At 37.3% G+C, this 11646-nt stretch overlaps 1 protein-coding gene across 4 annotated transcripts; it reads left to right on the plus strand.

Moving 5' to 3' along the window:
• Positions 1–1769: 1769 nt before the first annotated feature.
• Positions 1770–11443, plus strand: NABP1 (nucleic acid binding protein 1). Of its 4 annotated transcripts, XR_012498506.1 has the most exons (8): positions 1776–1994; positions 2212–2480; positions 2755–2893; positions 5429–5500; positions 7506–7581; positions 8030–8096; positions 9165–9609; positions 10562–11443. XR_012498506.1 is itself a non-coding variant. In XM_074339477.1 (7 exons), exons 2-7 carry the CDS (start codon positions 2390–2392, stop codon positions 9332–9334), a joined length of 615 nt encoding a protein of 204 aa, XP_074195578.1. In that variant the 5' UTR covers positions 1776–1994; positions 2212–2389; the 3' UTR covers positions 9335–10532. The 4 variants fall into 4 exon arrangements, 3 of the variants coding, with proteins under 3 accessions (XP_019596314.2, XP_074195578.1, XP_074195587.1); XM_074339477.1 differs by lacking the exon at positions 10562–11443 and having other exon boundaries at positions 9165–10532; XM_019740755.2 differs by lacking the exons at positions 2212–2480; positions 10562–11443 and having other exon boundaries at positions 1770–1906; positions 9165–10532.
• Positions 11444–11646: the final 203 nt, after the last annotated feature.

Raw genomic sequence — 11646 nt, forward strand, 5'->3', positions numbered from 1 at the left:
ACTGGGCACTAGTTGGATACTTTATTTACGGCCCATGTAATCCTCTAAGGAAGACATCTTTCCTTTTTTTTTTAAAGATTTTATTGTGGAAGGGGAACAGGACTTTATTGGGGAACAGTGTGTATTTCCAGGCCTTTTTTCCAAGTCAAGCTGTTGTCCTTTCAGTCTTAGTTGTGGAGGGCGCAGCTCAGCTCCAGGTCCAGTTGCCATTTCTAGTTGCAGGGGGCACAGCCCACCATCCCTTGCGGGAGTCGAACCGGCAACCTTGTGGTTGAGAGCCCACTGGCCCAAGTGGGAATTGAACCGGCAGCCTTCAGAGTTAGGAGCATGGAGCTCTAACCGCCTGAGCCACCGGGCCGGCCCCGACATCTTTCCATTTTTCAGGTGATCAAATTAAACTAGAAATCTTAATCAAATTTCCTAAAGGTCACACAGCTAGTAAATAGTTTGAGCATGGGATGTTTCTGAAGTACATGACCTTTTCACTACATGACAAAAAAAAAACTTTATTCATGCCCCACCCCCCACCCCATGGTTATAACGTTTCAGGGTTTCCTACTGCTATGTGGTTTTTTGTTTTGATATGTAAAAATAAGTTCATGACTTGATAGCTTCATGAAGAAAACTTAAATGCATATTACTAAGGGAAAGAAGCCAATCTACATACTGTATGATTCAAACTATATGACATTCTGGAAAAGTCAAAACTATGAAGACAGTGAAAAGATCAGTGGTTACCAGGGGTTAGGAGAGAGACAAGGATGAATAGGTGGCACAGATTTTTAAGGCAGTGAAACTACTCTGTATGACACTATAATGGTGGATACACATCATTAAACATTTGTCCAAACCCATAAAATGTACAACACCAAGAGTGAACTCTAAGGTAAATTATGCACTTTGGGTGATAATGATGTGTTAATGTAGGTTTATCAACTGTAACAAACATTTCAATCTGGTGGGGAAATTGGTAATAAGGGAGACTACGTATGTGTGGGGGTAAGGAGTATAGGAGTATGCAAAATCTCTGTACCTGTCTTTAAATTTTGCTGTAAATCTAAAACAGCTCTAAAAAATAACCCATTAAAAAAAAGTGTAGAGAAGAAAAGCAAATGGGTGTAATCTGACAGGGGAGGGATAACGAAAAATAAGAAGTTTGAAAAGGAACTTAACTCCTTGTGTATCTTCCTAATTATGGTAGAGTGAAAAGTGCAAGACCAGGTCAGAAGACTTGTGTTGAAGTCCTGTTTGCTCACAAGTTGCTGGGTGACCTTCAGCAAACTACCTCACCTTTCCGAATCTCAATTTAAAGATGGTTAAACTGAGACGGTTGAATTGATCTCCAAGTTCTCTTCTGATTCTAAAATTCCAGACAAGCACCTAAGAACTCATGCCTTTCTGGTTTTTTCCTTCAACCCCCCCCCACCAGCCACCCTTGACTGAAGCTGTTCTTACTGGACATACTTTTTGATGTACGCACTGGGTTCTAGACATAACAACCGTTCCCCGTGACTGCGGGACTTAAGGGCAGCGGTGGAGGACTGATCTTTAAGGGGGGAAAAATGCAAGAAAACAGGATTGACAGAGCGGAAGAAATCTGCAGAAGGATAACTGGGCAGGGCAATGAGGACGCCGCGCCGCGACGACAGATGCGGGAGGAGGGCGGGGCGGCGCCGACTGCCGATTGGAAGGCTAAGGGGGCGGGGCCCGCAGTGACAGCCGAGGAGGAGCGAGGGAGGCTGTGCGGCAGTAGCCGGCCCCTTCCCGCCCCCTCGTCTCCCCTCCCCCGTGCCTGGCGGGCGGGGCGGCGGGCGTGCCGGCGCTTCGTGACGGCATAAGAGGAGGGGCGTCCCGAGGGTCCTGCGGGCGCCTGGGCGCGATCGGCATTCGCTGTTTGGGACGCTTGGTGCGTGGTTGCTCAGTCTGTGCTCTCTGGTTGCTGTGACAGCCTGTCCCTTCCCGGAGACCGAGACAGATTGGGCGCTCGCCCATGTGTATGTGAGCGGGACTCTGGGCAGAGGCGTCCCCTCACTGCTTTTTTTTTTCTGCCTTTTATCCAAAGAAGGGAGCAGTTTGCAGGCTTGCCTTCCTGTCCCCCGGTTGGGAACGGGGTTGGTGTGCGGGGTGGTTCTTTTTTTTTTTTTTTTTTTTTAAACTTGTGAGCCTTTTTTTTTTGTTTCTTTCTTTTTTTTTTTTTTTTTTTTTTTTTAGGCTCAGTGTCGTCTGGGCTGGTTTCCTCCGTCCCTGACTAACCGCTTTCTGCCCCTACTCTCGCCACCCCCGCCCCAGGTCGCCCCTCTGCCCTCGCCCCTGGCCCAGGAGGGTGGGAAGCTTTGTCCCGCTCCCTTCCCACCCGCGTCTCCGCAGCCGTAGCCGCACCTGCCTCAATATGAATGGGGTCAACGACCCACCTTTTTTTATAAAAGATATTAAGCCCGGACTGAAAAACTTAAATGTCGTCTTTATTGTCCTGGAGATAGGTAAGTGGGGTCCATAGCCCTCCCCGCCGGCCCCAGTGCGTCGCTGCCGCGAGCCGGGGACTCCCTCCTCCTCCCTTCCTTTTCCCCTCCCCCATCCACGTGGTCCCATGTCCCCCGCCAGGGCTCAGATCCTACTTGCGCCGAGTACCCGGGACTCGACTTCCCACCTTTCAGATGCATTAAGATCCCGGAGGAGGAGTAAGCCTTTCTGGAAGTCCTCATTATCTAATAATACACCTCTCCCCCCCCCCTTTTGATTTTTAAATCCTCACAGGACGCGTGACCAAAACCAAAGACGGCCATGAAGTGAGATCATGCAAAGTAGCAGATAAAACGGGCAGCATCACTATTTCCGTGTGGGATGAAATCGGAGGTCTTATACAACCAGGGGATATTATTCGGTTGACCAGAGGGTAGGTGTGCATAAAAAGGGGGGTGTGGGGGAGAGTGATTGTAAGTAGCAGTTGTGGAGTTGGAATTGGCTGACGCTCAGGACCTTGGCAAGTTCCGAAGTTCCCTATCTTTACTGTGGGCCACTCCCAGGGAGTTTTGAGCCCCTATGATGGTAACTTTGGATGGTGGACAGAGTTGGGATATAACAACCTTGCCTTTAAAAGCACCAGTTTCAGCCAGAAATCTTAACACTCTCGCCTCCCCAGTCCCTGCCCCTCAGTTCACAGGTTAAATAGATTTTTAAATACTGTTCTGGGATTATTGAGTCTTTAGTAGGTTGAAAAATTACTGTAGTCAATACTATATCTTTTTTAGAAATAATTTAATATAGTTGTCAGTTATTTTCCAATCTTTTCTCCCTTTTAATGACTTGAAACCCTACCAGTATTTTACTTGTACTTATTTTAGAGGGCAAGTTTACAATATCTGGAAGGCACATTCTCGAAAATGATTCTTGTGCCTATTGCTGTAAGGTCAGTGGTACAAAAACCAGAATGATGTGCAGAAAATGTTTGGCAGAAAGACATGTATCTATACTTACATCCAAAAGAGTCAGTTGGAAATTGACTTTTAAAAATAACGTAGCACCACCTTTTTTTTTGTTTGTTTGGCAATTAGACTGCCTTTTAAAATTGACCAATTCCTTCTTAGGAAGATAAAAGGCAAAAAAAGGGTCTTAAAAACAGATTTTGGAAGCTTTGTGGTCAATAAAATTGTAATAATTTATTGGTCATAGCTATAGGAAAAGTGGATGGAAATTGATGTTGGCATAAGTAAATAGGATCTCAGAGCAGTGTTGGATCACTCTGAACGTAGAAGCTGAGAGCCCTTTGATAGTATCTTACAAGCCTGACGTTTTCAGGAAGTGAGGTTGAGTAGTATCATCAAATAAAGAAGTGAGACATTTTATTCTCATACACTGACTCATTATGACACTGATTGTGCCTTTTAAACTTCCACGTCTTTCACTTACACAAAAAAGAATTCCTACCTGGAAGGGTGTGGTGAGGATAAGCATAATTAAAGTTTTTTTGGCTGCCAAAGTATCTTAAGTGTAGTGCTTGAAAGTATTTTATATACTGTAAACAGCAATTCAGATATTTCATATTTTGTAGTCACAGAAAGTACATAGATGCGTCTGTCCAAAAAATTGTGGAAAGACTAAATTTAGTAGACATATAGTATCTATAGATTTTAAGGTTGGTTACCAAGGAATACAAATATGGTTACCAAGGAATACAATTTAAAGGAAAACTTATTTCCTAACTTCAGTATGACTTTGAAGTTATTATATTTCATCAACTTCCTCTTCTGTAAAATGGGAATAATTATATCATAAAATAATGCATTCAGCAGAGTGGCCCACTGTAAGGCCCTTAAATTCTGGTTGAATCTAAGAAAAGTGGCTATTGAAGACAGGTATGCATCTAAATAGTGGTAATTTAAATATTGATATGTTTGTGAGAAAACCGTACAAATGTTGATCTCATTATTGAAACAAGTGAAAGTGTTTTAATTGTAGTAACTTAAGTTTTTTTCTCAAAATATGCATTAAGTTTTACTTTAGTAAGGTGAAATATTAGTGCACTTTCTCCTAAGTTACTTTTTATCTACTCTAAGATTGGTGAATGGAATCTTTAATGAAAAGCCCTTACTAAATGAAGAAAAATAAATACATAATGTGGAACTAGTATAGTAAATTTTTATTACCTATATTAAAAGATGAATTATCACTATACTTAGTTAAAATTTATCATTCTAAGTCATGAAGTTAACCACAGTAGTTGTACAAAGAACCACTGAAAACCAAACCTTGGACTGATTTTATAATATTAATTTACATTTTTCTTAGATTTGTGTATGAGGTTATTTTATCTAATGATGCTGTCTGCATTCAAAATTGTTCAGAGCAAATAATTGCTCAGCCAAGTTGGTGCTAAAAATTGCATGTTTGGAAAGGCAATACGTGAAAGATTTGTGATCTTTGTTTTTTCAGCTCCTTGATTAAATTTTGCCAAATTTTTGGTAGCTTAAGAACCCTATGTGTTTTATGGAGGCAAAGGAAAAATTATATAAATATCTGATTAGACCAAGTAAATAAGTGTAAAACAACACTAGGGTGTTGATTTTATATATCCTGTGATGGAAAAATAATTTCTGCTTGAATGTCTGCAGTTGTAAGTTCTCCCTTTGTTAACTGACTAAAGATGTGACCTTTGGAGTATAATAATGCTTGCTTTGCAGAAAGACTTTGTTTTCTAGGGTTAGCTATAGTTTAGATGACTGTCAAAATTTGGCAGTGGAATTTTCTTTCTATTATTTCTTAATAAATAACAAGTTAATCAAAGTTAAAGTAATTGTTTTGATTTGGTATGGTAGACAGAGGGTTTGATCCTCACCCACACCTAATATAAAAAATATAGTATGAAAATTTACTTGATTGAAATAGAAGGGAAGAGACATTTTTACAGAACTGATATTTCTTTTATTTGTAGGTATGCATCCATGTGGAAAGGATGTCTGACACTTTATACTGGAAGGGGTGGAGAACTTCAAAAAATTGGGGAGTAAGTATTAAAGTGCATTTAATGTAATTGAATAAATTACAAGTACCTACTAAAGTAATGGGTAGGTATAAACTATAAACCTTTTCCTTGGCTTGTTTTTGACTGGTAAACTGAATGCCTTCAGCAATGTCACTACCGTGTTTCCCTGAAAATAAAACCTAACCGGACCATCAGCTCTAAATACATCTTTTGGAGCAAAAATTAATATAAGACCTGGTCTTATTTTAATATAATGTAAGACCGGGTATAATATAATATAATATAATATAATATAATATAATATAATATATGATATAATAATTTATATATACATACTATATTTTATATAAATATATATATGTAATGTAAGACCGGGTCTTATATCAATTTTTGCTCCAAAAGATGCATTAGAGCTGATGGTCCGATTAGGTCTTATTTTTAGGGAAACACGGTATAAAAATAACTTTCCATGTTTGTATGAATTGAACAGCTATCAGTACTGTTTTCTGTGGTTGAGAATGTCAGTTTTTCCTGGCAAAGAGCATTAAAAAGCTGCACTTGAGACAAGCCCCAGGGAGACCATTTCTGCAAGCTTTGAGAATGTGCATTTTTCAGGTGTCACAAGTGCCATTTGAAATAGGTTCTGTCTTCTAGTAAATTGCCACATAAGTTAGGTATGGGTTTTGACCATATGTTTACATTTTCTTTTACTCTGTTGATGGGTGAATGTGTACTCATGGTAAAAGGACTTGCAGCAATGACAATTGAAGTCCTGTATTTATCCACAGTCTAGGTACCGTACAGGCAGCCGCATTGCGAGCTTCCATACACTACTACCTTGGTAATCTCCACCCTGACTTGGAGGAACCATCCTCTCTAGGGGTGTAAAGGTAATTCAGCCTCTGTGCTAGCCTTGATATTTGGGATGTACTCATGAAGTATGGTGTAGGTAATAAGTCAAATTATTAGTCCATTCTACTTGGTTAATGCTTAAACATCTACTTAATGCCCATTAAATTGGAGGATACTTACAGAGAAAAGTCACAAGTGGCACAAATAAATAAATAAATACATACATACATACATACATACATACATAACATATTCTCTTCCACACTGCAGGGATAAGGTACTTTGTGTGGAAAAATAAGCAATCTTGCTAGCTGTTCAAGATCAGAAACTGGTAACACTTTGTCTTTGCTAGGAGGAAAATTAGGATTCACTTAATGTTTGTATTTAGAGTGGTAATAGAGCAATGTGTAATGAAAGGTCTTAGCATCAGTATTATCGAAAGATTTAGGATCCTATCCTGACTTTTATGATAGAGAAATATTTATAATGGAGGTCAGTTATGTAAAGAACCACTGGGGGGGGGGGTCACTGACTTCTTAGTGACTTTGTCAGGATCAGTCTATCATTTATCAAAACTATTTCTGATTTCTTATTTGTGGGCTGAGGAGCTAAAAAAATGTGTGTAATGTTAATATAGATCATAGTCAACTAATAAGCATTGGGATAAACTGTTGTCTTGATAGCCAGTTGTCTTTATTCATTCCTGGAGAATTCACTCTTAACCTCGAATGATTGATTATCTTTGCAGATTCACAGTGATTGGTCAAAAGAGGGACTGGATGAGAGTGTGTGAATGGATCAGTGCAAATCCATCACCACTGCTGGAAAAACCACTCTGGAACCCTAAACATGGTTCAGTGGCATCAGCCTATGTGGAAAAACAGGACAAATATGTGTTTCTGTGTCCTTGATCTTTGACACAATTTATTTTTGCAGTATAGAAGAATTAAAATACAAAATAGGATGCTTCGTACATTGTAGGCAATCAAATATTTGGTGTTTTTATGGAACATAAGCATTTAGGAAGTATCTGTTACAAATGACTAAAGTTAGTTAACATGCTGCTTTTTAGTTAATCCATTTGACACCTAAATTCTTAATTTTCCCGTAAGTTATGCAAGAAGGGTTGATTAGTTGATTTTAGAAGTCATTTAACTTGTCCTTTTTCTTTCAGATTTTGTATGGTTTATTCAGAAGTGCCAAATTTCAGTGAGCCCAATCCAGATTATCGAGGACAACAAAACAAAGGGGTAATTAATCCAAATGCATAGTCTATTTTTAGGATTAGGCTAATTTTTGACCATATACTATAATTCTATGGCGAGGTTGCCAGCCTTGTCATACCCAGAGCATAATGAAGACAATTTAAAAAGGAAACTTTTAAAAGTCATTTTCATTTTGTACATTTTGTGAGTCTGAATATATATCTGTAGTGTCATATATTAAATATATGTGCCATTTAGCACTTTGAGGAGTGAGGTGTAATATCAAGAAATACAATAAGATGAAAGGTTTGGGAAACATTCCTGAATATTTTAACATTGCATAGATTTGGGTAAATCTTTTAAAAATTTGCTTAAGTAAACCTTAAAAAAATTTTTAAAAAGGATATTATGTTATAATAAAGTGAACATGTTTTCTTTTTTTCAATTTTTTTTAAACCTGCATTTGGTTAAATGAAAAAAAATTTTTTTTTAGGCACATAGTGAACAGAAGAATAATTCCATGAATAGTAATATGGGTACAGGTACATTTGGACCAGTGGGTAAGATTTTTTATTTTCATAATTGTGATCAGTTATAAAAATTAAGGGAATATCTCATGAAAAATTTAGAGGAAAAAATTGTCATTAGGCATAAATTAGAACTAAAAGGGAACCATTGGTAAACAGGGAATTCCCAAATAGCTGATTTTCTAGAAAACAGATATCCTGTTAATTTAGTGAACACATTATATATTTAAACATTTGGGCCAGTTACTGGGAATACAGTGGTGAACACTGGCTAATAATAAATCTAAGTTTTGGTGATGTGTCATGTTACTTTTCCATTGACTTTTATAAAATTTCTGTAATCTAGTGTTTATTTATAATAGATGCAGAATTACTGGTTGTTTTTGTACACTGAAAAAGTCTTTTATCTTCAGACTAAAGCTCAGCTTAATTTTTCACATGCTGATAGCTGCCTCTTTAAAAGAGTAGCCTTTACCCCTCAAAGATCTTCAGATGTCATATTAATGCTTCTTGCAGCCATGTTAAAGGTTTTTTGAAGTCTTTAAATAACTTAAAAAAAATATTTTGTGATTGCAGTTCATTAGGGTGGGTGAAGTTTTATTTGAATTCCTGGCTACATGTTTTGGTACAGCTGATGATCATATTATGGGAATCACATTGGGGGGAAATACTTTGCTGTCTTTTCCTTTAAAAAGTTAGAATTATATTGTCTCCTTTGAAACATTATTAACCATATTTGAACCAAATGCCAGTAATTATACACCATTTGCCCTTTCTTTTTCTCCTATAACGTAGGCAGTGCATTCATTATCCGCCTGTTTTCTAGCACACCAATTTCTCATTCTCTTGCCCAAGTTGCTCTTTTTTTACTTTTCCCTATTAATACAGCATCAACTTAATATATTTATAGTAATCATATGCTTGAAAAAACCTAGAACCCACATTGAGTTTTTTCTAGTAGTTTAAAAATAAAGGCATTATCCCCCCTATTATTTGTAAACATTACTAGCATGTGTTAGAACTTCAAATAGGTGGAACTCTATAGATCAGTATCTGAAAATGGTTATGGATTTTTGTATTTTTTTTTTTTTTTTTTTTTAGGAAACGGGGTTCAAACTGGCCCAGAATCAAGGGGATGCCAATTTTCATATGCTGGTAGAAGCAATGGCCGGGGACCAATAAACCCGCAGCTACCAGGAACAGCTGCTAATCAAACGGTCATGAGCACACTAAGTAATGGCAGGGACCCTAGGAGAGCCTTGAAAAGATGACCTATGCCAAGTGCTCACATGTAGTTTTTAAACTATATGCCCTACTTGAATACTTACTGCACTTTTATTTATTGTTAACTGTGAAACTATGTTCTTTATCGGTTTCCTTTTATGTTTTTGGTTTGTTAACAAGGGTGGTTTGTTTTCATAGCAACACTGTTAAGCTGCTCAAGTCTCCTGTCGAAGAACGGAAACACACCGAAAAGTAGGGGCATTTAATTTTAGAGCAAACAAGTTTTTGGATATCCTCTAAAACACCTGCACCCATTTCATGGGTGAGTTACTCAAGACATCAGCATTATAGCCTCTATGAGTCTATCTTCTGCATGTATTTTGTAACATAAAATAAGGCTTAGTGGGAGATGTTCTCTGTCTTAAATTCAGATGTTGCCAACTAAAGCAATAACCACCAAAAAAAAAAACAAAAAAAAAAACAGTGCTAACAGTGACTTACGAGTGTTTGTGACCCCAGGAATGATTGACGTTTTCATTGAGTGACTGCCATTAAGGTTTTCAAGTACAGAATCATCCTATACTCTTGTTTTAGAACCAAAACACATATTCTTTACCAGAATGATGGAGTAGAATGTGATCTGTAGTGTAACAAGTGATTTTTTAGAAGAAAGCTACAATTACTTTATTTTAGGGTAGTCTATTTGTTATCAACTTTGTGCATTACGCTGAAGGAAAATTTAAAACTGAGGCCTTGAATAGTTATTTTTTGAAGCAACCATGTCAAATATTAAAGTATAATTTGAGGAAGTTATAAACTCATAGTAAACATTAATTGTTTATAAAAATTATGGGAGATAAACATAGTGAAGGCAATTCAAGTTGAATTCATGGAGAAATACGCAGCCTTAAGTTATAGGGTCCTAGGTACTTGGAAAAACTTGGAGTAAAAATCATGGGTACTTACTTTATTTGAACGTTGTGTGTTTGTGTGTGTGTGTGTGTGTGTGTGTTCACAGTTTCTGAACACAGTTCACAAAGCCTTATCAGCAAAAGTTAAGACATGGCTCTCTCAAAGAAGCAAACATAGCTTTATTAAGAAATGTAAAGGTAGAGTTTATTTATGTGTTGTAAATGGTCCCCAGTTCCACTTTTTATTGTAGGGTGGATAACGTAAAATTTTCCTTTGTTAGAATTCAACTCTTTTTCAATATTGTCTCTTGAATAAAAACTTGCGTTGATGTTAGCAGACCTACCTTATTTTTACTCTTTCAGTGATTCACAATGGAGAGCCAGTACATTGGACTGTAGTAATGATGACTTCAGCCTGGTGATGACTTAGCTCTGCATTTGTCGCTCTGTCCTTTTCCCCCACCTCAAATCCCCAAATAATTTAAGTAGACTTTGCTTCCTGAAGATTCCATAGTGTTTTAATATAAAATTTGTGCCAGATAATATTTGTTTGCTCTAATTCAGAACATCTAACAAATACTTGAGTCCATGCTATGTATCAGGCACTATGAGGAGAGTTAGGGGTAGAGGAAATAATGAATGATCTCAAGGAGCCCATTTATGGTTGATAGCACTTCAGAATGGCTTTACATATTATAGAAATAAGTTTTTCCTTTGTTTATATACTGATAATTATAGTCAACTTGGCTTCCTGACTAATATTTTCTTAAGATGTTTACAAAATTATAGACATTTGGAGCAAAGAAAAATCAAATGAGTATGTAAGTTCTCTTAAATCTGAGTAGTGGGAGGAACAATAACACTAAGTTATTCATGGGGAAGAGAGTGGTAAAGGTCATTTTAAAAGAAAGAATTTTGGAGTTTTGGAAAATTGAAATATAAGTGGATTGCTGAGCTGCCAATTCTGGCCTCATTATTTCCTCATTTGTGATGTTGGGCAAATTATTGTTTTTGAAATCTCTGTAAGCCTTAGGTTCTACAACTATAAAAACAAGTAAGTAATATTACAATCTTACAGAGTTACTTTAGATTTTCCATGTAAGTGAATAGAATGATTTCTGGCACACAATAAGCAGTTGAATGTTTGTTGTGTAGTCATACCTCAAGAAGAGGAAAAAATGCAGGGTTAGGTGTAGAAGTATTGTTACTCTTTAACATGTTGAGATTAAATAGAGAAAAAACTAAGCTTTTACTTTTGTAATTGACACTTGCTTCAATAATCTAACCTTGTTGTTCTGTGTTCTTTATTAACAAATTTCTGTTTTCTTAAGGGGAGCCTTCAAAAGCAAAGCAAAGTGAGTTACAATCCATAATGAATATTTGCCTTACCAGCCTGCTTGGACAGTACTCAACAAGAAGTTGAGAGGAAGCAAGTTCCCTGCCTTCCT

Source organism: Rhinolophus sinicus, linkage group LG01, assembly GCF_036562045.2.
Source record: "Rhinolophus sinicus isolate RSC01 linkage group LG01, ASM3656204v1, whole genome shotgun sequence".
NCBI classification, from domain to species: Eukaryota; Metazoa; Chordata; class Mammalia; order Chiroptera; family Rhinolophidae; genus Rhinolophus; species Rhinolophus sinicus.

Coding starts and splice junctions, on each gene's coding strand:
- NABP1 (XM_074339477.1), top strand. CDS start 2,390: ATGAATGGGGTCAACGACCCACCTTTTTTTATAAAAGATATTAAGCCC. Junction 5,501..7,505: donor GAACTTCAAAAAATTGGGGA/GTAAGTATTAAA, acceptor TTTTTCTTTCAG/ATTTTGTATGGTTTATTCAG. Junction 8,097..9,164: donor AGGTACATTTGGACCAGTGG/GTAAGATTTTTT, acceptor TTTTTTTTTTAG/GAAACGGGGTTCAAACTGGC.